The sequence below is a fragment of the Hyla sarda genome, chromosome 2 (genome assembly GCF_029499605.1).
Source record: "Hyla sarda isolate aHylSar1 chromosome 2, aHylSar1.hap1, whole genome shotgun sequence".
NCBI classification, from domain to species: Eukaryota; Metazoa; Chordata; class Amphibia; order Anura; family Hylidae; genus Hyla; species Hyla sarda.
Genome location: NC_079190.1, coordinates 111705370 through 111733340, shown reverse-complemented (window position 1 = coordinate 111733340; position 27971 = coordinate 111705370). Strand labels below are relative to the sequence as shown.

At 42.7% G+C, this 27971-nt stretch overlaps 1 protein-coding gene across 1 annotated transcript; it reads left to right on the top strand.

Annotated features, from left to right (window-relative positions):
• On the top strand, positions 1-26200 carry PRR13 (proline rich 13). The gene is made up of 4 exons (XM_056560420.1): positions 1-116; positions 15428-15466; positions 18486-18817; positions 25022-26200. The coding sequence occupies exons 2-4, from the start codon at positions 15445-15447 to the stop codon at positions 25055-25057; spliced, it is 390 nt and encodes a 129-aa protein (XP_056416395.1). The 5' UTR covers positions 1-116; positions 15428-15444; the 3' UTR covers positions 25058-26200.
• Positions 26201-27971: the final 1771 nt, after the last annotated feature.

Genomic DNA, 27971 nt, shown 5'->3' with positions numbered 1-27971 from the left:
CAGCCAATCAGACAAAGAGCTGTCAGCTGGGTGGAGCCACAAGTGAGAAACAGTTCAAAGTCTCCCGGAAGAAGACGAAGGAATCAGCGACGAGCGAGAAGGGTTGTGAGTGACAGGTGAGCTGCCCTGTACCCTGCATATATTAACCTCTATACCGCTGACCCTATAGAGACGTATAGATTATCCATTCCTTTATCTGCACTACCGGGCTCTGTCATGTATTCTGGTAGCTGGATACTGTCCTGGGCAGTAGGAGACTTGATTTATTTCCTCCCTATGTGATTGATAACAGAGATCCCATTACTCTTAGTGGCGGTGTCAACAAATGGACTATCCTGAAGTGCTGGGACCCTCACAAATTGCTGTATTAAAGGGGCTTTCCATCTGTGGTCCCATTGTGCTTTACTCTGTATTGACTGTAATGGCCTGATCTAGTGTTTTATAATCAGTAGGGGGTCTCTGCTACTAGTCATTTATAAAATAACCCTGTGATTCCCAGCCAGGGTGCCTCCAGCTATTGCAAATCTACAATGCAGGGAGTTGTAGTTTTACAACTCTCAGCAGCCGGGCATGGTGGGAGTTGTAGTTTTGCAACAGCTGGAGGCACCCTGGAAGCACTGCGAACCAATTATATATGTGTTATACGGCTGCACGTCCATAAGGCCCAGTTTAGTAGAATCCTAGATCCCTAATATGCTGTTGGGGTCTGTAGATCCTTGTTCAGACTTAGATTTGCTCCGGCATTACGCTTCAGTATAATCAGCCTATAGAGTTTCTCCAGTGATATAGACTTGGGATCGACCAATATCGTTTTTTTAGGGCCGATACCGATAATCTGTGGAGGTTAGGGCCGATAGCCTATAACTTATACTGATATTCCGGTATAAGTTATCGGCTATTTATTCCCCCCCCCCCCCCCCCCCCGCCGCAGATCATTGATTTAAAGCGGCGCCTTAAATCGATGAACTGCAAGCGGCTTTTGCGGTGCCATAGACCGCCGCCGCCACCTGCTTCTCTCCCCCTGCCTGTCCGGGGGTCCTGAGTCCTATCATCGCGACCCCCCACCCCCCGCCGCACCGACCCCCCCACCGCACCGCCCCGGCCCCATTGCCTCCTCCCATCCCCGGTTTTATAATTACCTGTTCCCAGGGTCCACTCTACATCTGGCTCCGGTGGCGTCCTCCTGAGCTGTCACTGTGCCGTGTCGTGTCACGTCACTCGTCATTGCGCACAGCGTAACGCAGGACGCAGCAGGAGCCAGAAGTAGCGTTGACCCCGGGAACAGGTAATTATAAAACCGGGGATGGGGGGAGGCAATGGGGCCGGTGCGGTGGGGAGTGCGATTCGGTGCGGCGGGTCGGTGGGGGGGGGCGATCGCGGTGCGGGGGCATTATTAGCATATCGGCAAGGTAATTGCCGATACCGATAATGCCCAAAATTGTGATTATCGGCCGATCCCTAATATAGACATTATGCAAGGTTAGGGGGTCTGACCATTGGGTGACCTGATTTGCTAGAAGAACCAGTGCGGAAGGTTTGTTTTGTGTGTTTGGTCATATTCTGTTGGAGATGATAAACAATGAATCGCTAGGCATTACCGCAGTCTGGTAGATGTGCTGTTACACCACAGCAAACTGTATAAAGGTTAGAACTACAGCGGTCCCTCAAGTTACAATATTAATCGGTTCTGTGACGACCATTGTATGTTGAGACCAGAACTCTATGGAAACCTGGTAATTGGTTCTGAAGCCACCAAAATGTCATCGGAAAATAGGAAAAAGAAAGTATTAAAGATAAATAAGTAGATAACTAATATAGATAAAGCAAATCCTTACATATAAAAGTAATAACGATCTGCTGGGAGCTGTAAATCACTGTTTATTTCAGTGTTTCCCAACCAGGGTGCCTCCAGCTGTTGCAAAATACAACTCCCAGCATGCCCGGACAGCCTTCGGCTGTCCGGGCATGCTGGGAGTTGTAGTTTTGCAACAGCTGGAGGCACCCTCTTTGGGAAACACTGGTCTATGTAGAGGACAGAAGCTTATTCAGGGTCCTGTACAGAACACGCAATGTCCTCAAAAAAGGTAAAGAGTACATGTGATACCTCCATGTACTGTAGGGGGCGCTACCAGACACCAGTCAGTGCATACGCTTCAGTAATACAAGGATTTTAACAGTAAAATATCCATTCTGATTGGTCGGTTCTTCCAGCCATTGACACGTTTCGCTGATTCCATAGCATTGTATGTCGAGTCTGGTTTCAAGTTACAATGGTCCAGAAAAGAACATTGTATGTTGAAACTATTGTATGTTGAGGCCATTGTAAGTTGAGGGATCACTGTACTTGGTAAATGTCTTATAGATGTGATCCCACCTCTAGGACCTGCACTTGTCTCCAGAACAGGTTTCCCACCATCCCCCGTCCTTTCTGTTGAAGTATCTTCCGGCCACCTTATCCAGACATCCATCAAATGAATGGAGACATGGTTAGGGCCTATTTACTTCTGTGAGTCGTGGAAACAGTCCAGCTCGTTTGTTTAGTTGTTTCCCTAACTCCCATGATATGGATAGAGCTGTGCATATGCAGGGCCACTGGAAGGCTGGCGCTGGCGATTTTAATTATTTGTAATTTTAATGTATTTGTATCATTTTCCAGTATACAATTTATATCAATTAATTGGGATTTTCAAGATCTCTGCTAGCTGTCATCAATAGGAGGTTTTGTTAATTACTTACACTGGTGGACCACTTTAAAGGAGTACTCCAGCTACAAAAAACGTATCCCCTATCCACAGGATACGAGATAAGTAGCTGATCATGAGGAGGCTGACCGCCAGGACCCCCCGGAAACAGGACCCTGGCCGGCTCTCTCAGTGAGGGGCGTGTGTCGTCAACCGCTAGACGGCACGCGTTCCATTAATTTCTACTGGAGCGCTTATGATGCCCGGGTGCTGAATTTGGGTCTTTTCAGCACTCCCACAGAAATGACTGGAGAGCGTGCCGTCTACTGGTTGATGACACAAGCTCCTCACTGAAAGAGCCAGGGTCCCGTTCCGTAGATCGTGGGGGATAAGTTAATTGTGGCTGGAGTTCTCCTTTAAGGGTAGGGTCATACATAGTGTGTATGCTGCGTGTTTTGCTGCATATTTTCTGCAGCTCATTTTGCCACCCATTGACTTCAATAGGTAGAAAAATACGCAGCAGAAATACGCAGCGTATGCGCAACTTGTGACCCTACCCTAAAGCGAACCTGTCATATCACAAAAAATACTTCCTTATGTTACTCACTAGGTTGTGCAGATTATTTTGTGTCTAGCTTCTTTATTTGGCTCACAAATCCCCCTGGTCTGCTGCTTTCTCATTCTGACATTCACTGCTGAAAAAGGGGTGTGTCCCAGGCAAGTATTGAGCCCGCCCTCACTCACCATGCATTCACTTCCTCCCTGAGTCTGCTATGCTAGGTCTCATCATCCAATCGTGCAGGCTGCTCTGGAACCCCCTCCTCTCTGTTTTCATGCTGCAGTCTGTTTGGACAGGAGTGAACACAGAGGAGTAGTAGTCCCAACCTCACTTCCTGGACTTTGTCCCTGCCTGTGCTTCAGCTTGGACATAGATGATGCTGTAGCTACACAAGATTATGTTCTGGATGGTATGGGGACCCCTAGTGGTCTTTTTTTTTTAAAAATTTTTTAATGAGCCATGATTCTTATATGATTTTATGATGTATATTAGAAAGGCTAATGTTTTTCCAAGATGTACAACAGTTTTTGATTCAGACAGTGGCCGTTTATCGCTTTCCTCTGCTACCTCATAGCTCAGGTATCAGGATGTCCTATCTTCTGCCGGTCTCCCCAAATGGTCTATAGTGGGGGAAAAAGTATTTAGTCAGCCACCAATTGTGCAAGTTCTCCCACTTAAAAAGATGAGAGAGGCCTGTAATTTTCTGCATAGGTATACCTCCACTATGAGAGACATAATGAGAAAAAAATCCATAAAATCACATTGTCTGATTTTTATAGAATTTATTTGCAAATTATGGTGGAAAATAAGTATTTGGTCAATAACAAAAGTTCCTCTCAATACTTTGTTATATACCCTTTGTTCGCAATGACAGAGGTCAAACATTTTTGTAAGTCTTCACAAGGTTTTCACACACTGTTGCTGGTATACACTGGTGTTGGCCCATTCCTCCATGCAGATCTCCTCTAGAACAGTGATGTTTTGGGGGCTGTCATTGGGCAACACAGACTTTCAACTCCCTCCAAAGGTTTTCTATGGGGTTCATTCTGTCTCTCATAGTTGATGTATACCTATGATGAAAATTACAGGTCTCTCATCTTTTTAAGTGGGAGAACTTGCACAATTGGTGGCTGACTAAATACTTTTTTGCCCCACTGTACTTTCTGGAGGCGGCCGGAGCCATAGATGTGACGTCACGGCTCTTTTAGATGACACCGAGACTATTAGTAATAGCCAGCTGATGTGCGTGACACCACCAGATCTGACTCATTGACTCCAAAGACCAGTGTTTCCCAACCAGTGTGTCTCCAGCTGTTGCCGTTGGCTGTCCGGGCATGCTGGGAGCTGTAGTTTTGCAAAAACTGGAGGCACAATGGTTGGAAAACCCTGCCATAGACTAATGCAGTGAAAGAGTTGGATTTGATTGACAGCTGTGGAACGAGGCTCGTGCTTTGGAAACACTTCTACCGGCTATTACTGTCGATTGCAGTGGGTCTCGGGTGAGAACCTGTGAGATCTAAACCTTTGACATGTCTTGATAATATATCAAAAGTTAATTTGAGGGAGGGTTCACAATACCACGTTTACCGCTATCAGGAGCAGCAGACCCCATTTCTTTGTATGGTCATACCGAGTCCCCTAGTGAGTCCCTTTGAAAATAGCGCATATGTCCTGAATGGAGTCACTAGGTCACTTTGCTTGGCCATAGAAAGTGGGGTCCGCTGCTCCTGTTAAAAGAGCCGTCCCCTCAATGCAAGTCTATGGGAGGGGGCGTGACGGCCGTCACGCCCCCTCCCATAGACTTGCATTGAGGGGCGGGGTGTGACGTCACACGGGGGCGGAGTCGTGACGTCACGCTCTTCCGCTCGCGTGGTTGGGATTCGAGGCCTCCAGCGTTACCGGAAGCCGTTGAGGTGGGTGCTGCAGCCGAGATCCCCGCGATCTAACATCTTATCCCCTATCCTCTGGCTAGGGGATAAATGTCTAGGGGTGGAGTACCCCTTTAAGTTGTAGATTGCCGGGGGTCCGAGCGCTCTGACAACCCTCCCCCCCCCCCCCCCCCCATATCTCTATCTCCTTTGGATAGGGGATAAGTTATTTTTCACCATACAACTCCTTTAAAAGTAAACGTTGGCATCCCAACTACCGGGAGCCCTGACATGTGACCCTACCCTTAGTGGCACTAATACAACAGCAAGCAGAGATCTTGAAAACTGAACAAGTGAATTGCAAGTATACAGCAAGTATACTGCAAAATTGTAAAACTTTCAATATACAATGTGCAATGTTTATTTTTGGATAGATTGTAAAGGGTTGTGTGACATTAGAAGGGCAAGCTTTTTCCCCCCTAGAAAATGCACCACTTATGACGGATGGCTCTGTGGGGGAAATGTATTGAAAAATTTGGAAGGGTTTTCTTGTGGGTGTTTCCATAGAGAATTTTCTAGGCACATTTTTGCCCTAGTTACAGATTTATGAGTTGCGACATTTGCAAAAAACGCATCTCCTAAAAGACGCATTTCGTGAAGATAGCTACCACACTTCCATGCACAGACAAAATGAGATGCTGCATTGGAGCAGCTGTAATTCTACAAATGCGCCAAAGTTATTAAAGCCTGTGTGCCTATTCATAACTATGGCACGTCTCCGCAAAAGCAAAAAAAGACGAGAAAAGCCTACTACACACAACTATTCATAGATTCTCTCGTATTTGTTAACTGAATGTGGCACAGGGTGTGGACACGTTTTGCTATATATAAGGGAAAAATGAAAGGAAGTTTTGTTTAATCCTATACAAACCCTTTTTTATTAGGTGATCCTCTTTACTGCAGGTCTAAGGTTGTATGTGACTCATGGGCTACGAAGGCTCTGGTTAATGTACACTGGTATAATCTATCATGTGGTGTTATAGGAACCCCACCCTGTGCTTTTATTGGCCAGACAAGTAAAAGAATACTCTGCTCAGTAAACAAGGGAACATATATATAGTTTAACATTATGATCACCAAGGACTCTGTAAGAATACGTGAAGGCTGGGGCTGCACCCAACATACGGCTCGGAGGCCATATTCAACATTGTGGAGAAAGGATAGAAGAAAAATAAACTGTCACTTGTGAAATGGAAGACACATGACAAGGCAAATAAAGCTGATCACTGAAGAACGCCGGCCTAGATCAGCAGCATCATTCACGGAAGGGATTGTCTCATATTGACGTCTGTTCTTTCAGGGTGCAGCATCTTAAACTCTAAGCAAGTGTTTCCCAACCAGTGTGTCTCTGACTGGTGCAAAACTACAACTCCCAGCATGTCCGGACAGCCAAAATTCTAATCAATAAACTGTAATCACAAGGGAAATGTGGCATTGTATGCCAGACATTCATGTTAAAGGGGTACTCCGTGGAATTTTTTTTTTTTTTTTTAGATCAACTGGTGTCAGAAAGTTAAACAGATTTTTAAATTACTTCTGTTAAAAAATCTTAATCCTTCCAGTACTTTTTAGGGGCTGTATGCTATAGAGAAAATGTTTTTCTTTTTGCATTTCTCTTATGTCACGACCACGACGCTCTCTGCCGACCTCTGCTGTCCATTTTAGGAATTGTCCAGAGCAGGAGAAAATCCCCATAGCAAACATATGCTGCTCTGGACAGTTCCTAAAATGGACAGCAGAGGTCAGCAGAGAGCGTCGTGGTCGTGACATAAGAGAAATCCAAAAAGAAAAACATTTCCTCTGTAGTATACAGCCCCTAAAAGTACTGGAAGGATTAAGATTTTTTAATAGAAGTAATTTACAAATCTGTTTAACTTTCTGGCACCAGTTGATTAAAATAAAAACGTTTTCCATGGGAGTACCCCTTTAAGGGCCCACTATATAATATACTATACCACTGGTTGCAGGGGATTTCTAAAGACTTCCATTTGTCTATTGTTGACATGAGCAGGAAAGGGCTGCCTGTAGAGACAGGATGGTGTGGGCTCAGTGGCTGAGACAGGGAGACTGGTCAAGGTTGAGCGAAAGGTGAATGGAGCAAAGTACAAGGGTATTAAAGGGGTACACCACTGCTCAGTGTTTGGAACAAAATGTTCCAAATGCTTAGAGCCGGTGCCGGGAGCTTGTGACGTCATAACCCCGCCCCTCGTGACACCCCAGCTCCCTCAATGTGAGTCTATGGGAGGGGGCGTGATGGCTGTCACGCCCCCTTCCAAGGACTTGCATTGAGGGGGCGCCGACTCTAAGCATTCAGAACATTTTGTTCCAAATGCTGAGCAGCGGAGTACCCCTTTAATGAAAATCTGATCCTGAGAGCTATGGGTTTTACATTTCCCTTCCAAATAGATATTGGGGGAGATTTTTCAAAAGATGTGCAGAGGAAAAGCAGGCCAGTTGCCCATAGCAACCAATCAGATTGCGTCTTTATAAAAATTTTTTTTTAAATGAAAGCTGCAGTCTAAATGGTTGCCATGGGCTCCATGTTTCCTTTACACTGGGTTTAGTAAATCACCCTAAAGACCCTAAGCACAAAGCCAAGACAACACAGGGGTGGCTTGGGGACAACTCCTGTGAATCTCCTTCAGTGGCCCAGTCAGAGCCCTTAACGAAGTGCTGAGCGAAGGGTCTGAATAATTATGTCCTTGCAAAATGGTTTCTAACATTCTGACTTCGTTTTGTTATTACGGGGTATTGAATGCAAAATGATGGGGGGGGGGGGGGGGGGGGGGGGTAGTTGACTTCCTGAACATTCTTAGAAGTTAATATATTACAAACCATCTGAAGAAATTACTCTACACAGACAGTCGGTTCAGATTCAAATCTATTATACATTGTGCGCTATTTTGATAAATTAGTCACAAGCCATAATGTCCCCCCAGGGATGGTGAAAAAGAAGATTTTATAAGGGTCTATTCACACGGCGGAATTCCGCCTCAAATGAAAGCTCAATACACTTCTATGGGATTCCGCACTCCCATTCACACTTCTGAATTTCCGCTTGCGGCATTCCGCAAGCGGAAATTCAGAAGTGTGAATGGGAGTGTGAAATCCCATAGAAGTGTATTGAGCTTTCATTTTAGGCGGAATTCTGCTTGCGAGGGTTTGCAACCTTTGGGGGCCAGTTGCGTCAGCAAAATGCGAGTTGAAAAGTGGCACATAGTAAATTAATTTCCACTGCACAATTCCTAACCAAACACAACCATATAGTCAACATCTTTAAAAATCTTCTATATGAAAAGTTGCACATTTTTGAGACAGAAAATGACTGAGCCAAACCATTGCAACAATAATAGACAAAAAAAATAATCCCTTTAAACATAAATCCACAAGGAGGGAGGAAAACACCTCTAGATACTGATATATACTTTGCTATAGGTATCCACTGGTTGACTCTTATGCAAAGAAGATGGCACTCACCATACAGTAGTTAAGACTTTAAAGGGGTACTCCGGTGGAAAATTTTTATTTTTTTAATTTTTTATCAACTGGTGCCAAAAAGTTAAACAGATTTTTAAATGACTTCTATTAAAAAATCTTAATCCTTCCAGTACTTATTAGCTGCTGAATACTGCAGAGGAAATTCTTTTCTTATTGGAACACAGAGCTCTTTGCTGACATCATGACCACAGTGCTCTCTGCTGACATCTCTGTCCATTTTAAGAACTGTCCAGAGTAGCAGAAAATCCCCATAGCAAACATATGCTGCTCTGTTCCAGCTCTGTTCCAGTTTCTAAAATGGACAGAGATGTCAGCAGAGAGCTCTGTGTTCCAAAAAGAAAAGAATTTCCTCTGTAGTATTCAGTAGCTAATAAGTACTGGAAGGATTAAGATTTTTTAATAGAAGTCACTTACAAATCTGTTTAACTTTTTGGCACCAGTGGATAAAAAATAAAAATTAGTTTTCCACCGGAGTACCCCTTTAAAGTCTTCACTACTGTATGGTGAGTGCCATCGTCTTTGCATAAGAGTCAACCAGTGGATACCTATAGCAAAGTATATATCAGTATCTAGTGGTGTCAGTGCCGAAGCTGTGTTTTCCTCCCCCCTACTGGGGGGTACACGGGACAGACTGTTTCACACGACATGCGTGCTTCTTTAAGCCGAGGTATCTCAGCTAGATGAAGTGTGCGTGTCGCGTGAAACAGTCTGTCCCCTGAACCCTCTGTCCTCACTGTCTCTGCCACTGGATGTCTTCTATGCACCGACTGCTGCATTAAAGTCTTCACTACTGTATGGCGAGTGCCATCTTCTTTGCATATCTCAAACTGAAAGAAAAAAAATTAGATAAATCCCCCCCAATAGTGTGCTGTATCTGCATGCAGTTATAGTAATTTCTCCTCTGTGTGTCTAGAGATGCATTTACATACAGGATTTGTGGATCCAGCAGCCGGATACGGTGGGAGAATTTCAATACCTCCTCCTGCCAGATCCACGTCGTACCCTGTTTATTTCAGTAAGCTGCCTGGAGTCAGGACATATCTCCGGCTGGCTCATTTTCTATCCGTATGCTGTTGTTTTTTTACCATACTGAAAGCTGTGGTCTGTTGCACTTTTCAGTCCGGTTTAAAAACAGGATACGGTCAAAAAATGATTTGACTAGGGACACGTCCTGAATGTGGGCGGTGTCAGTGGTGTACGGTGTGGATCCGCCAGCAATGTGGCAGGAGGCGGTTCCCGCTGCATCCAGTGTTAGCTGGGGTCAGTAGGGGGTACTGCTGTACTTTTGTTTTCCCAGAGTAAAATTTTTATTTGTTTGCAAACAGCAACAAGAAACAATATGACATATTCATGAATGCAAGTACAACAATGGCCCTCATTTACTATTCTAAACCCGACTTCTTTTGTCGGGTTTTTTTGTCGCATCTTTGTCTGCGCCATGTCGCAGACATGGTGCGCCAGTCTGCGACAGGATGCAACATTTTTTCCCGACGGACCCGATGTGGATTCTCCCAAACCCGAAAAAGGGGCGTAACCCGACCTTTCTGAGCTTTCACACGTATTTATTAAGGTTTCCAACCCGAATTTGTTGAATTGTTGTGGATTTTTTCCCGACAGCTCAGAGGAGTTGGAAACCAAAACCAACAAAACGCATGTGCGACAAACAGGATACGACATAATAATAAATACCAGGGGAAAAAAGAAGTCGGGTAAGAAAGGAAGATAGACTTACAACCCGATTTTCTTAGTAAATGAGGGCCAATGTGGAGAAAGAATGGTAGCAGTCAGAAACGGTCGGAATAGCAAAAACAAGTACAGTGCTTACAGTCATAACACAACAGACCGATTGGTCAAGTAACAAACTCCACAACCATAAACAGTTACAGCTATCTAGGAGAACAGAGAAGAGAAGGATAGGGGCAGGTCAGGAGAAAAAAAGGGGGGGAAGAGAAGAGAGAGAGAGAAGGGGAGAGGACAGAATAGAAAGAAAGGAAGAGGAAAGGGAGAAGGGAAAGAAAAAGCAAGAAAGAGAAACCAGATGGGTGGCGTACCTCGTTCGAGAGTCCCAGCTCAGAGTCCCCCAAGGATTACAGCAGAGAAGAATAGCAGCTCAACCTGAGTGAGAGGAGGGCGAAAGGGTGGAGGGGCATGGCGGACCGCTGGAAGTGAGCGTGTGTAGGGTCCTAAAGTCTGGTGAGGAGATAAGGGCCGTCCACGAAGACCAAATAGCAACATATCTAGTCAACGTGCTGTGAGTATCCGCTGTCAGTTCCTCCATTCTATGTAAATGGGAAACCTCCTGAAGCCAGGACGAAAGTGTAGGCGGAGTAGTGGAACGCCACAGACGTGGTATGACCGTCCTAGGAGCAAGAAATACAACCACACACGGTTAGGAACCGAAGAGGGGAGTATCGACTGCAGTGCTTTTTTGTTTGTGGCGTTTTATCTTTTTTTTTAAATAACTGTTTATTTATGTGGCGTTTTATCTTGATATCTTTTGGGTGAGTGGCAGTTTTTACAGAATGCAGTATTCTCTAGCTATGGCGTTTTTCCTCCTACAGACGTTTCTCACATCCTTCAGTAGTAATCTTTGAATCACATGACTGAGGAAAAACACAGCTGACAAAACGTCACAAAAAATGCATGTACTAATAAACACAGTTTTTTTAAGTACAGTTTTTTTTTTAAGAATTATTATTTTTTTTTTTTTTTGATAGACCAAAATATATGTGGAGTACGGTAAGCCCTAGGAAGCAAGAGGTTTATAAATAGAGAAAGCAGTCACCAAAAACAATTCATCTTTGGCAACACTACGCCCCTCCCAATTTTGTCCTCTAAGCAGGTGCAGGTTGTACATATTGCGTGAAGTTTATTTTATATATTATTCAAAACATGTTCCACCAGAGGACAGTCTAGATCAGTGGTCTTCAACCTGCGGACCTCCAGATGTTGCAAACCTACGACTCCCAGCATGGCCGGACAGCCGTTGGCTGTCCGGGCATGCTGGGAGTTGTAGTTTTGCAACATCTGGAGGTCCGCAGGTTGAAGACCACTGGTCTAGATCCTATTGACCATGTGCCACCCTCAACTACACAATGTACTGCTCTCTAGACTAGATTCATATGGAAGAGACCTGCTATCCTGTTTTCTTTGCTCTGCAGAAACAGCACCACTTATGTCCGTGGGCCGTTAGTGGCATTGCAGCTCAGCCCCATTTACTTGAATGAGCACAGCTCATGGACAAGAGTTGCACTGTTTTTGCTACAATAATTAGACTTTTTATTTTTAGGGCCCGTTCGCATCATGTTTGAGATATCGGTATACACTTTGAAAGCTCCTGGTGTACACACTAAACATGTTTAATAGCCTTCTGGAGACCAAAAGTGCGACCTATTGTTATAGTGTGACTGGGTCATGTGTTCACCATTCTGACCCACAGAAAATCAGAGTGTGTCAGATGAAGTGGTCAGTGCTTGGTCAGCTGACTTACTGTAAAGTACAGGATGACATCATCCCCTATCAGATCTATTTTGGCTGCTTGCATACCCCTCCCTTCCCAGCTCCATCTGTATACTACTGCTTTTTATGGGATACATATATATATATATATATATATATATATATATATATATATAATCTCAAATAGATAAAGACAGCACCTCAGTTGTCCAGAGTAGAAAAAGAAAATGGGGTGCCCGCATTCCTGGAACCTGGGTCCACTGGTTCCTCAATCCAGAGAAATAAAGATGATGCAGCACTCCACTCCACATCTTTATTTATATATATATATATATATATATATATATATATATATATATATATAAAGTTATACATCCTTGTGTTTTTTTTTTTTTTTTTTTTTGCTGCATATTTTTGTGTGTGATCCTTCCAAAATCATAGGAAAATGGCAGTATTCCAGTCATCTCGGTTGCCAATAGCAACCAATCAGATCGCTTCTTTCATTTTTTAACAAGGCCTCTGCAAAATTAAAGAAGTGATGTGATTGGTTGCTATGGGCAACTCAGCAACTCTTCCCCTGGACAGGTTTTGATAAATCTCACCCATAATTTTTACCACAATTTTGGAAATTGAAAGCTAAAACAGGGCCAAAATGCATTAAGAATGCTACAGAAATGTGGTAAAATGCAAACATACCTTCGAAGACTTCAAATCTTCATAAAACACCTCAGTTGTGATTATAGGTCAAATCTCTTTTGCCTCATTGTAATATTTCTCTAAAAAAAACACACATCAAATCTGCACATAATGTGAACTGACCCTAACTCACTTATGAGTCTCAGCTAGAGTCTAGAATCTCTTTGCAAAACCAGAGAATTCATGGGAAATGTAGACAGCATTAGAATATCATTTCATTGATGGAATTGTAATCAGTATGTCTGAAAATTTTTTGCATGCCACATCTTCTAAAAGAGGTAAACACAAGGCATACACGAGAACCGCAACATGATTCCATAATCTACTGGAGTACTCTACAAGTGACCAGTTATTGAAGTAGAGGTATTTCTGCTTTGTCCTGAGAACCTCCCACTTACAGTCATGCATTTGTACTGTAAATATGTCTAGTTACATTTATATAGTCACACATAACCCTGAAATTTGATACATTTCTAGTTACCGTACTTTTCATTTACTTGTGTAACTATTATTATTTGTTATTCACAGTATTAAATTCTCTGGTGGGGAAAACTTTTTTTTTTTTTTTTTGATAAGTTTTGCGCTGTTCACACACACACACACACACACAAGAAAAAATGTATTCTGTGGGTCAGTACAATTATAGCAATACCAAATTTATAGTTGCCATACACTGAGAGTTGTATATTTTTTATTTTTTCATCTTTAGGGTGCGTTCACACTGCGCAATCTTCGCTCGCTGAATTCCGTGAGCGGAGATTCTGTCTGGCGGTCGCCGCCAAAGATACTTCGGCGCTAGGGCCGCGGGGCACTGAGCCGTCACCATTGACGGCTATGCAGTGCTCGCGGAATCCGTGCAAAGAATGAACATGTTCATTGTCCGCCACTGAAATTCTGCAGCATGAACAGGTCTCGCGGAGACTCATTCACACTAATGTTAAGTTCACATCGCGGAGTTCCGCTCGTGGAATTCCGCGGGAATTCCGTAGTGTGAACGCACCCCTTAAAGATGTGTGAGGACTGTTTTTTTTGCAGGGCAAATTGCAATTTTCGTTGGTACAACTTTTTATCACCTTTTTATTCCAGTTAAATGTGCAGTGTATAATCACTAACTTTTCATTTTCACTTAATTATGTCAATCGGTGGACACAGGAATTAAAGGGGTACTCCGGTTAAAAAAAATTTTTTTAAATCAACTGGTGCTAGAAAGTTGGAAACAGATTTATAATTACTTCTGTAAAAAAATTGAATCCTTCCAGTACTTATTAGCTGCTGTATACTACAGAGGAAGTTGTGTTGTTCTTTCCAGTCTGACCACAGTGCTCTATGCTTACCCTTTGTATGTGTCAAGAACTGTACAGCATAGGAGAGGGTTTCTATGGGCATTTGATCCCACTCTGGATAGTCCCTTACATGGTAGAGGTGTCAGGAGAGACCACTGTGGTCAGACTGGAACCAACTACACAACTTTCTCTGGAGCATAGAGTAGCTGATAAGTACTGGAAGGCTTATGACTTTGTAAATAGTAATTTATTAATTTGTTTAACTTTCTGACACCATTTGATTTGAATACCCCTTTAGTTGCTTAAATAGTACCTATCATATCCCACAAAAAATCCTGTACCTAATCCTGATCATGTACATATAATTTTTATGTGTCTAGCACCAAATATCTTCTATCTGTTGGTCACTTGGTTTGTCATCCTGTGCTGGAGGGGGTGTGTCCTTACTCTGCATGACTCATCTTCCTCCTTGAGTCTGCTGTGCTTTGCTGGGTCTCTTCATCCAATCACTGCAGGCTTCTCTACAACCCCTTCCTCATGGTGCAGTTTGACAGGACAGGAGTGAGCACAGAGGAGTGTTAGCCTCACCCTCACTGGACTTTGTCCCTGCATGTGCTTCAGCTTGGACAAAGATGATGCTGCAGCTGGACGGTATAGGGACCCCTAGTGATGTTGTGTTTTTTTGTTTTATACGCAATGATTTATATTTAAAAAAAAAAGTATATGTTTTGCCAAAATGTACAACATATAAAAAGTTTTTGAATCTGACAGTGCCCAATTTAAGGGTACATTCACAACTACAGGATCTGGTGCAGATTTGAGTGTCAGACCGATCTACTGGAAGCATGGTAAAAGTTAGCCCTTTAAAAATGTGTGTCTATGGATGGATCTCTAATAATTTTTTGTGCACTTTGTTGAGCGCCATAATGTGGCCTTTTTCTTCTATTGACTGTATGTGTTGACCTAAGTGCCGTTTCGAGATGCTGTATTTGATTACTGTTCTCCCATTGCCTACGACCCTTTCTTCCCTCCCTTCCCCACCCCAGTTTTATATGTTTTTTTTGCTATGTTATGTTTTTGCTATGTTTAGGGCTATTGCCTATTGTGCTACCTTGGTTTTACTGCATGCTTTGTATGGCGTGTTTATTTTTCATGTACGTTCTTAATAAACTTACTCCTTTTGACACTAAAAATGTGTGTCTATTGTGATGCTAGTTTTGGTGCCCATAAAACGTATCAAATATAATGCTAGGAATGTACCCCAGTGTATCTTCACTAATTTGAGTTTGTTTTTTATTTATTTATTTTCTTCTGTCTATAAAGAAACTTCAAGCAAAACAATGTGGAATCCTAATGTTCCAGGTGTGTATGCTTGTTGTCTGTTTTTCCTTTTACGTACTGTCACACAAGTCTTTAGTTACATTTTATCTTGATCAAAGCTACAAAACAACATAAGGGTAGGGTCACACGTAATGGATCCGCAGTGTATTTTACGCTGGGGATCCGCCGGTGACCTGACCCATAGTGTAACTCCATCTGTTGCCACCCCCTGCAATTCACCGCTCCCATCAGCCTGCGAGTAGCTGGGCGCATGCGCAGTGTACTCAGACATTGCGGCTGCTCCACGATGTCAGAGTACACTGCGAGTGCTCTCGGCGACTCGGTGGGGGGATGGCAACAGCTGGAGGCACACTATAGGGTCGGGTCACCGGCAGATCCGGAGCGTAAAATACGCTGAGGATCCATTACGTGTGACCCTATCCTAATGCAGGATTTTTCCCAATTTTATAGCATTTGTACACAGAACAGTGAACATCTTTCCTTAGTGGAGCTTACAAGCTGATTTCTCCATCATGTTCCCTCATCAAGTCAATAGCAACAGCAATTTCAGAAATTAAAGGGATACTCCACTGGAATTTTTTTTTTTTTTTTTTTTTATATATCAACTGGTGCCAGAAAGTTAAACAGATTTGTAAATCACTTCTATTTAAAAATCGTAATCCTTCCAGTACTTATTAGCTGCTGTATGCTCCACAGGAAGTTATTTTCTTTTTGAATTTCCTTTCTGTCTGACCACAGTGCTCTCTGCTGACACGTCTGTCCATTTTAGGAACTGTACAGAGTAGGAACAAATCCCCATAGCAAACCTATCCTGCTCTGGACAGTTCCTAATATGGACAGAGGTGTCAGCAAGAGAGCACTGTGGTCAGACAGAAAGGAAATTCAAAAAGAAAAGAACTTCCTGTGGAGCATATAGCAGCTGATAAATACTGAAAGGATTAAGATTTTTTTAAATAAAAATAATTTACTAATCTTTTTAACTTTCTGGCACCAGTTGATTAAAAACATTTTTCTTCCAGGGTAGTACTGCTTTAAATAGGATTGGGAGACAACGTTAGGAGTCTGATTCCCAGCATCCCTGACAGACAGGTAATTGAAGAATCTGTGTTGCCCCACCACATCTTCTTCAAGCACAGCTCTCTAGGTTTGGTAATGGCTATGCCCAATATTGCAGCTCTGCCCTATTCCTTTGAATTGAACCAGGCTGCCGTGAGCCCTAGTAGAAGGTAGATAACTGCATTGGGATTCCATGGGACCAGTTGAAAAACTTTTGAGTGGTAATAAGTGTGTTGCGGGCGGTCACACACCATACTTGTTGGTTGTGCAAATCCTGTCCATGTAAGAATGGGACAGTTGCAGACAGGGGCCAGATTAACCTGAAGTCACTTTACCTTAATTCAGCTTACCCAGTGCCCGATGCACGGCGGAGGTCATTGAGAAGAGTCTGACAGTCATGCTGTGCTGTGATGCTCGACTGTGCTGCCACTGACTCCGCCCCCTGCTATATATGTACATTATCTTGTCGGTGCAGTGGCGTGGTGTTCACCCTAAGGCAGTATTTCCCAACCAGGGTGCCTCCAGCTGTTGCAAAACTACAACTCCCAGCATACCCGGACAGCCTTTGGCTTTGGTGTAAAATATGACAAGTTTTTAAAAAAATATTTTGTGACAAGTAAAAATCTTTAAAAATCTTAACAAAAAAAAAAAATTCGAAAAATGTATTTAGCCTCTAATATATATATATATATATATATATATATATATATATATATATATATTAATATTAGCTGACACATTCCCTTTAATGTGATAGAAAAAATGGCCACTAGGTGGTTCTGTTCTGTTCCCTGCACAAATCAAACAGTCAGTGTGGTCTCTTCCCAGCCTGACAGGAGACCAAACTCAAGAAGGGGGGTGGGGGGGCTCGCATTATGCGCGGCAGGTCCCAGCTGCTATCAGCCGGTAAATGTGTGCCATTAACCCCTCAGATGCCGTACTGCTGGTTAGTGCGGGGAAAGATAGGACAGTTTTCCTTTTAAGGCCCAAATGGGCCGAGTCCTTAAGGGGTTAATGGAACTGGGCTGCAATGCCACACCCAACCTGCAGACAAATGTGGTGCAGTTATTGAAAGAACTCAGCTCTGTTTTCCTAATGCTGGAATAACTATATGTTCTACTCCTAAAGTTGCTTGTTCATTGTATTTGGACATAGATCAGGTGTCAGACGCTGGATAAGATGTGGTTTATCTAGTCAGTAAAAAACTAAAAACAGTAAGAAATAAAGTAAAGTTGAAGGCCATGTTCACTGGGTGTAAAATGTGCGGAATGTCTGCCCGGAAAACAGGGGCAGACATTCCACATATTTGCACGATCCGGCAGGTGCTAGTCCTGCTAGGAAATACGCTGTCTCATAAAGGGCAATGCTTTGCAGAGCAAAATCCGTACAAAGAATAAACATGTCTATTCTCAGAATCCCATTGAAATCTATGGGACTCTGCTGGAGCAGAATGTCCTTTCGGAATATTCTGGCGAATTCCGTAAGGTCATTCTACCGTGTAAACATACCTTAAAAGGGTACTCCGGTGGAAAAATTTTTTTTCCTAAAAGACAGATGTTCTTTATACCTATTCCCTCAAAAATAAATGTGGGTTTCTGGCTTAAACACATTCATGAGAGAATGTTGCCATTTTGTCCACATTAGCGCATCGATATGAGCTTTTAGGAGATTGATTCCACTGAGGTATTGGAATGTTTTTAGTAGGTTTTACTATTTTTTATTGTAGATTCATTCCTGAAAAGTGCAAGCTGGTCTTTTTGCATTATAACTCTGTGCCTAATGTATCCAAAGGGGAGGTAAATGCGCACCCCTGATTTTACCACCCAAATTAAGTAGGGAGATGAGAGAACTACTGGTATCAGCCACTTATTCTCTACAAGAGGTGAATTCGTAGAAGATTCTTATTGAGGCTGTTCTTAGCACGTAACATTGCTTGATGAATAATATTACATATTTGTACTTTTGTGTTTTTATTCCTAAATAGGGCAGCCCGGATACCCACCAAATCCAGCTTATCCCCCACTTACTAATCCAGCGCATCCTCCGGTTCCACCTATGCAGCCTGGTTATCCAGCAGGTCAACCAATATATCCTCCAGGGCAACCTGCTTATCCTCCTGGCCAGCCTGGTTATCCAGTAGGTCAACCTGGATATCCTGGGCAACCTGGCTACCCTCCTCCACATTCTGGACCCTATCCACCAGGTATGCCTGGGTATCCAGTGAACCCTATGATGCCAGGTTATCCTATGGATAAAAAAATGAGAAAGAAGATGAAAAAGGCAAACAAAAAAGCACACAAGCATGCACATGGGAGGGTGAGTATCAGATATATGCCACACAGTGCTATATTTATACTGTTAGAAGCTGTTACCAGTTCATATAGTTGTTTTTGCAGGAAAGAGAATTAAAAGAAACCTATCAGGAATTTTTGGGCTTAGTTTGACACCAGTACATTATGCTATATACAGTGGGGCAAGCAAGTATTTAGTCAGCCACCCATTGTGCAAGTTCTCCCACTTAAAAAGATGAGAGGCCTGTAATTTTCATCATAGGTATACCTCAACTATGAGAGATATTATGAGAAAAAAAAATCCATAAAATCACATTCTGATTTTTAAAGAATTTATTTGCAAATTATGGTGGGAAATAAGTATTTGGGTAATAACAAAAGTTAATCTCAATACTTTGTTATATATCCGTTGTTGGCAATGATAGAGGTCAAACTTTTTCCTGTGAGTCTTCACAAGGTTTTCACACACTGTTGCTGGTATTTTGGCCCATTCCTCCATGCAGATCTCCTCCAGAGCAGTGATGTTTTGGGGCTGTCGCTGGGCAACATGGACTTTCAACTCCCGCCAAAGGTTTTCTATGGGGTTGAGATCTGGAGAATGGCTAGGCCACTCCAGGACCTTGAAATGCTTCTTACGGAGCCACTCCTTCATTGCCTGGGCGGTGTGTTTGGGATCATTGTCATGCCCTTGCTGATGGAAGGAGGTTTTCACTCAAAATCTCACTATACATGGCCCCATTCATTCTTTCCTTTACACGGATCAGTTGTCCTGGTCCCTTTGCTGAAAAGCAGCCCCAAAGCATGATGTTTCCACCCCCCATGCTTCACAGTAGATATGGTGTTCTTTGGATGCAACTTGGCATTCTTACTCCTCCAAACACAACAAGTTGCGTTTTTACCAAAAAGTTCTACTTTGGTTTCATCTGACCATATGACATTCTCCCAATCCTCTTCTGAATCATCCAAATGCTCTTTAGCAAACTTCAGATGGGCCTGGACATGTACTGGCTTAAAGGAACACGTTCACCAGGTTATAGTGTGGTTGACCAGGAGACCTATGCAGGGTCTTGGACTGCTTTACCTACCTGCAGTCCGGAGCCCAAATCCCCGAAGGTCCCCCTCTTCCAGCGCTGACTTGCGCTTTGAGGCGGGCCTGCCGGCTAGATTTGAATATATATAAGTGCCGGTCACGTGAGTCCTCAGTAGGCACGAGCACTCACATGGCCAGCGCTTAGAAATATTTAAATCCAGCCGGCAGGCCCGCCTCAAAGCGCAAGTCAGCGCCAAAAGAGGGGGACCTTTGGAGGATCAGGACTCCGGACTGTAGTTAGGTAAAGCAGTCCGAGACACCGCAACGGTCTCCTGTTTACCCGCACTATAACCCGGTGTATCGGGTTATAGTGCAGGTGAATGGGTGACCGTTTTCCTTTAAGCAGGAGGACACATCTGGCACTGCATGATTTGAGTCCCTGGCGGCATAGTGTGTTACTGATGGTAGCCTTTGTTACTTTGGAGCTCTCTGCAGGTCATTCACTAGGTCCCCCTGTGTTGGTTCTGGGATTTTTATTCACCGTTCTTGTGATCATTTTGACACCACGGGCTGAGATCTTGCATGGAGCCCCAGATCGAGGCAGATTATCAGTGGTCTTGTATGTCTTCCATTTTCTAATAATTGCTCCCACAGTTGATTTCTTTACACCAAGCTGCTTGCCTATTGCAGATTCAGTCTTCCCAGCCTGGTGAAGTTCTACAATTGTTTCTGGTGTCCTTCCACAGCTCTTTGGTCTTTGCCATAGTGGAGTTTGAAGTGTGACTGTTTGAGGTTTTGGACAGGTGTCTTTTATACTGATAACAAGTTCAAACAGGTGCCATTAATACAGGTAACGAGTGGAGGACAGAGGAGACTCTTAAAGAAGAATTTACAGGTCTGTGAGAGCCAGAAATCTTACTTGTTTGTAGGTGACCAATTTATTTTACCGGGGAATTTACCAATTAATTAATTAGAAATCTTACAATGTGATTTCCTGTATTCTTTCCCTACATTCTGTCTCTCATAGCTGATGTATACCTATGATGAAAATTACAGGCCTCTCTTATCTTTTAAAGTTGGAGAACTTGCACAATTGGTGGCTGACTAAATACTTTTTTGCCCCACTGTAAATGTTTCTGCTTTCAGCACATGCACAGAGAAGTCAGATGTACTGGCCTCAGCTACATTTGTGCATTGCAAATGTGCCTGATGTTTCTAGGGCAGGCATATATGTATGCTGCACAGTAGGTTGCCAGTGAACCAAGAAGGGGCATGTTTCAGAACCAACTAGTGTGACTCTTCAGGAGAGCAGACTGCCCTCATGACTCTCCATTAAATTCTCCAACATTATAATAATTATCTACAGTTTGTCCACTCTTTGTTCTTTTGTGATGCTTTCTGTAGAAAGTGCTTAAAGGGGTACTCCGCCCCTAGACATCTTATCCCCTATCCAAAGGATAGGGGATAAGATGTCAGATCGCCGCGGTCCCGCTGCTGGGGAGCCCCGGGGATCCCGGCTGCGGCACTGCGCTATCATTACAGCACAGAGCGAGTTTGCGCTGCACGTAATGACGGGCAATACAGGGGACGGAGCAGCGTGACGTCATGACTCCACCCCTCGTGACATCACGGCCCGTCCCCTTAATGCAAGTCTATGGCAGGGGGCCACGCCCCCTCCCATAGACTTGTATTGAAAGGGGCGGGCCGTGACATCACGAGGGGCGGAGCTGTGACGTAACTATGCTCCGGCCCCTGTATTGCCCGTCATTACGTGCAGCGCGAACTCGCTCTGTTCTGTAATGATAGCGCAGTGCCGCAGCCGGGATCCCCGGGGCTCCCCAGCAGCGGGACCGCGGCGATCTGACATCTTATCCCCTATCCTTTGGATAGGGGATAAGATGTCTAGGGGCAGAGTACCCCTTTAAGCTATTGGCAATGAAAATGTATTGTACTACCCACAACCAATACTAAGTGAATAGACCAAGCCTGAAAATCTTTCCTAGTTTTTACAACCAACTCAAACAGGAGTCATTGATGACGCATTCTGAACTTTGCACCCTGGGTTAGATAAACTAATATGTGCAGCAACAAGTACAGCAATTGCTAGAATGAGAGGAGGACATATCATCATAAATCTATGATTTACCCACCACATGGACATTGTATGCCCAATGGGAATACCCTCAGTACTTTGATATTGGGCCCTGATTAGAAGTGAAACAATACTACACGCTGCTTTGTAGTCTAAAATAAGGATGGGGTTTAACTTTGTAACAATTTTATTAAATAGTTTATTTGAAAGGCACAAAAGGCAAACTGGATTCTGGCATAAATCATTATGTTGTTAATGATAAAAATGAAAGACCTTTTGTAATATGGTTGTTTAAAATTTTAATATTTAATATTGAAACCGGCTGCTGAAAATACCACCACTAAGGGTCCTGCAGAAGCAGAAATGACAAGAAATGACTCATGGGCAAGGTTGCATGAGCATACACACCAATTACCTCCCATCACCACAAGGGAGGGACACGCCCCTTTCCCTGATAGAATTTTTAACACTGTGAGCTAATAAAAATTTATTTTTAAAAATTAGGATATCGTTCAAAAGCCCATTGTATTTCAGTAATGCAACTTAACAGCAAAGGAAACATGAAGATCATGTTCTAGAGAACTAAAAAATTTGTTGGTTTATGCCTTTTTGTTAAGTCACTCTATATAAAATTATATTTGCCAGTAATATATAAAGTGCCATCCTACTGGTAATGATTTATTCCAGTGGTATAAATAGAAGAGAGCAGATCTTCCAATATGTTGTCATTTTTTTTTTAGTTAGGGCAGAAGGGCCTAGGGCCGTAGTCCTAATTCTGTGGCCTTTCATCCATTTATGAATCCCCTTGTTTGCTAAAAGTACAATTTCTCTGGAGGGGAGAGTGTTGCACAGGTTATGTGCCCTCTCCTGTCTGATAAGACAGGACAGAGCACAGAGGAGTGCTATCAGAGAGGAGAGAGCACAGAGGAGTGCTATCAGACGGGAGAGAGCAAAGAGGAGTACTACTATACAGGAGAGAGCACAGAGGAGTACTATCGGACAGGAGAGAGCACAGAGGAGTGCTATCAGACAGGAGGGAGCACAGAGGAGTGCTATCAGACAGGAGAGAGCACAGAGGAGTCCTATCAGACAGGAGAGAGCACAGAGGAGTCCTATCAGACAGGAGAGAGCACAGAGGAGTGCTATCAGACAGGAGAGAGCACAGAGGAGTGCTATCAGACAGGAGAGAGCACAGAGGAGTACTATCAGACAGGAGAGAGCCCAGGGGAGTGCTATCAGAAAGGAGAGAGCACCGAGAAGAGAGCACAGAGGAGTACTATCAGACAGGAGAGAGCACAGAGGAGTACTATCAGACAGGAGAGAGCACAGAGGAGTACTATCAAACAGGAGAGCACAGAGGAGTACTATCAAACAGGAGAGCACAGAGGAGTCCTATCAAACAGGAGAGAGAACAGAGGAGTGCTATCAGACAGGAGATAGAACAGAGGAGTCCTATCAGACAGGAGAGAGAACAGAGGAGTCCTATCAGACAGGAGAGAGAACAGAGGAATGCTAGCCCACCCTCACTTACTGGACTTTGTCCATGCCTGTGCTTCAGCTTATACAAAGCCATGATTTTATCAACCGTGATTTCTATAAAAGGAAATAAAATTTTCTTATGAAGTATATTAGAAAGGTTAATGTTTTGCCATGATATACAACATATAAAAAGTTTTTGTATCTGACGGTGCCCATTTGAGGATTGCACAGTCTGCCCCTGTGGTATGTTCAGGTTTTTGTAGCACATGTCCACAAATGATTCAGTACATTAAAACCACCAGCCTAATATTGAATAGGGTAGTCTAAGGGGAACCACTTCTTGCTCAAAGATGGTCACAAATGTATTTATTTAACCCTAATGTGAGCCATCATGCTTCCCTTAAATCAGTGGTCTCAAACTGTGGCACTTCAGATGTTGCAAAACTTCGTCTCCCAGTCCGGGCATGCTGGGAGTAGAAGTTTTGCAACATCTGGAGGGTCACAGTTTGAGACCACTGCCTTAGATGAATGTGTTTGTGTAATTGTTATATATGGCATATATTTGAGATGTCATAAGAAACTTGTGTGGGTCCAACTGCTGGGAATCCCAGAGTACCGAGAATCTTGGGACTATTAATTCTTTAAAAATGGGGTCAGCACTTCCATTCTAAGGATTAGTGGTGATGCCAATATGGAATATCAAAAACAGAAGTACACTTTGATGGTTAGAGAACTCTTCTACCACTTATATTGGTAGGGGCTAGGGCTGAGGTCACTAATCCTTTCTGGACCTGTAACAATAACAAAAAAATTTATGAACCAGTGTGCCACTGCACATGCGTCGGATTGCTGCAGAGCAGACGGCACTTACTTACATACTGCAACCTGTCTGCAGCCCCATTCACTGTAAAAATGTAGCTCCATTCTCCTGTTCCGGAGAGGAACATGATGATACACGTTACTCTGCTTCCTCCATATGATTACACTGTGATCAAACAAGGAGCGCAGGTGCATTGAAGGAGACAGTGGTGTGTTTTCCCACATTCTACTCCATAGGAAAACACCTTATGAATGGAAAGCCAGCCAGCCAGCACACAGGGTGTGTGTGTGTGTGTGTGTTTGTGGGGGGGGGGGGTGATTGGTCTATATTTTTACAGAGAATGGGCTGCAGAAAGGGTGCAGTATAGAAGTACCTCACTTTCTTGCAGCCCTGCATAGAGGGGGCACACTACCTACAGGGGACCTTACAAACAGGGGGCACACTACCTATAGGGAGGACCTACATACAGAGGGCCAACTACCTACAGGGGGTGGGAATCTTGCCTATAGGGGGCAAACTAAATATAAACCATGGCACTAAATGATAATGCAAGTTCTGAATGTTTCCTTGAGTTGATTTTCTCTAACTGGACCTCATTGAATTTTAAATGACTACCCCGGCCCTAGGGGGCGCTGTTCCTGGGTGGTTCAGAAGAGATGAAGGATGATAAGAATACTATTTTAAAAGAATTACACATACTGTTCAGATAACTTTATCCATTTGTGGGTTGAAAGATAAGGCATATATATTTTACCTAGAAGGAAACTGCTTTTTATAATGTTAACACTTCTTTCTGTCTTTTCTGCAGCGATCTTCATCCTCCTCGTCCTCCAGCAGCGACTAAAATACATGTCCAGTGAATGCTAAATTTTCAGGGTCAATCCCCTGCACCAAAGTGTAGTATGCACAAATTTTTCTTGGAGAGGAGCCTGCTGCAGACCCAAGTGTCTTATGTATGTTAATCATCTTGGATGAATGTAATTATATCTGCAGTGTTCTTGTTATTTCTCTGCAAGAGCGATACCACACATTCCTGCTGTCATATATATATATATTATATTTATCACCACTGTGAAGTGAAATGGACTTAATTCAAAAAATTGCTTCCAAAAATAACGTTTAATTTACTGTATGACTAACCTTAATTATTAATCCAAAACTGATAGTTGTCCTTTTGTAAAGTTGGATGCTTATTTTTTCGCAATTAAAATGTTTTTTTGGTTTCAAGCCTAACAGTAATATAAAGTATAAACATATGAGAAAAGCCTATGATTTCATTATTTATCAGTGATAAAAATCCAATGGGTCAAGCCAAAGTCAAGAGAATAAAACAAATGTGTACAATAAGTGAAATAAAGCGATGTCCGTCTTTGACAGCGATTGTGCTGTAGGGAGGGGAACTGGAAAAGAAGAGAAAACATTTCCATGCAAAAGAGAAAAATTGTATCTGCAGTAAAAAAAAATAAAAAAAGATTCTTCATGGCTATAAGTACCTAAAATGTACCTAGTCATGAAGGTCGAAACATCTGTTTTTAGAAAATGTCCTATCTTTGTGTGGAGTCGATGGTGGCTGCCTCGGAGTAATGTCCAATTATATCAAATCTATGCAGGCTTTTATATCTGAATAAAAGCTCTATACGTTTGGAATCATCAGAGGCCAAGTGGGCATGTCAAAGGTAGGAGAGAATTTATGCAACTCATGGGGTGTAGATCCAAGGGGACAAGACTATATAATATTTTAATATTTGTCTTGAATACCACAGTGGATAGATATGTTTTTTTTCTTTTAATGCAGTAAAAATTTACTCAAACTTAGGACCTATTGGGACAATTACAGTAAAGTAAAGGTGGATGCTTATTTAACTTAGGTTTGAAAGCAAGGACTGGCAGACACTCAGCGGAGGCTTGGTCAATGCTCTCGGGTTCAAATTGGAATATGATTATTTTGAGTCCCATCATTGGCTTGTTAATATAATTCTAAAGAAAAGGGGGAAGAAACTTTCCATGAAGTGAGAAATGTTTCAGCTAATAGGGATAAAAGGTTCACCATAGCCAAGTAAAATTAATAATCGGAAGGGAACTAGGAAAAGTGGCATTGATGCTGAACGTGGGCATAATATCTAATGTTATCCTGCTTCAACCATATCTGGATACACCTCATTTTGATCAATTTAATATTAGTATAGGAATATTCCATCTTCCACTTGCTTCCAAGAACTGGCAGACGGGCAGCTAGGTTTAAACCTGCATGTACAGTATAACTAGAACAGGTGCTTTTTGATGTTGGTAGACCAGTATGAAAGCTGTATCTCTATATTCCAGAGTTTGTCTCCCAAAATTGTTGCAATGCCTATGTGTTATGCTATTTGAAAAATAAACAGCATGACCGAAGTGGATGTTGGGCTGCATTTTTGTTTTACAAAAAAACTAAAACTGTGCATATATAATTTTTTAAATCTTTGATAAAAAATATTTTACAAAGTGAATGCATTGAAGATGAGACATGATCAATCTACGAAAATATAAAAAAATCTTGTCATCATTCGCTCACCCTAAGAGCATATAGAAACAACATTGAGTAATCCAAGAAGAAAAAACACACTCAAACTGCAAAAAAAATATTTTTTTTATTTACCATAACAGCAGTGAAAGTCTGCTACCGCAGCGAGCACACAGCGTTCGGAACTTACTGTTCCGAATGCTGGCCAGCAGAGTACCCCTTTAACTATGACAAGTTTTCTATGGCAAACATTTTCGAATGTACAGAGCCTATAAAGCATACCAATCTGGAGTGGAAAATTCTGTTAATCCCCCTGCAAGAAGTAGTATCCAACCCAGTGACGCCAACCCAGATAAAGTTTTACCTATAAACATAATGCAAGCTGGAAGTAGAACTTTAGAGAGAGGTTTGGGAAATACCTGTCCTCCCAAATGGCCACTTAGATGCTGAAGGTTTCCAACTACTTGGATTTTGGGCATAACTTAAAGATATAGACTAAAATGCACTAAAATAGACTAGAATGCATCATGTTCTAAAAATCCTCTAAAGCAAAAGTCGCAGAAAAGTCGCACATATTTAGTCTGCGACTTTCTGTGGGACAAATTTAGACAGGAAAAACCAGTCTAAATCCTTTGATAAATATCCCCCATAATCTGCACCTCTGCAGTAGAAACACAAGCCGTTGCTCCTTCGGAAATTCCTTTGTTCTTGCCCGGTTGAATAAGCTCCTCTGCAACCATAGAAGGATGGGCAAGAGCAGGAGGCTAGTCTGGTCGTAGGTGTTAAACCGGAATGAATGACCATACCTGTTGGTGTTCCCTCAATTGTCTGTTAAGGCATATTGCTAATGTCATAGCCTTGTCTAAAGTGTCAGGAGGAGAATAACTGACATAGTACAGGATCCTACGCAGGATTTGTAACTGCAGATTAGAAGCTGTGCTCAGTCATTTAGTTTACATTGAAATCTGCAGCAGAAAATCCTGTGCATCAAATCTGTGAACATACCCTAAAAGGTCCTAAACGTTATCTGAAAAGCCTAGTCTGAATTGAGACCTTAAATGGGCACACTCAGATTCAAAAACTTTTTATATGTTTTACATATTGGCAAAGCATTAACTTTTCTAATAAACTTCTTAAAAAAATTTTATTTCCTTTTTATAGAAATCATGGCTTATAAAATCATGGATTTGTCCAAGCTGAAGCACAGAGGAGTGCTATCAGACAGGAGAGAGCACAGAGGAGTGCTATCAGACAGGAG

Bases quoted from the DNA above. Each gene is read 5' to 3' on its own strand.
- PRR13 (XM_056560420.1), top strand. From the start codon at position 15,445: ATGTGGAATCCTAATGTTCCAG. The intron at 15,467-18,485 runs GTGTGTATGCTT...ATTCCTAAATAG, and splicing joins GTGGAATCCTAATGTTCCAG to GGCAGCCCGGATACCCACCA. The intron at 18,818-25,021 runs GTGAGTATCAGA...TCTTTTCTGCAG, and splicing joins ACAAGCATGCACATGGGAGG to CGATCTTCATCCTCCTCGTC.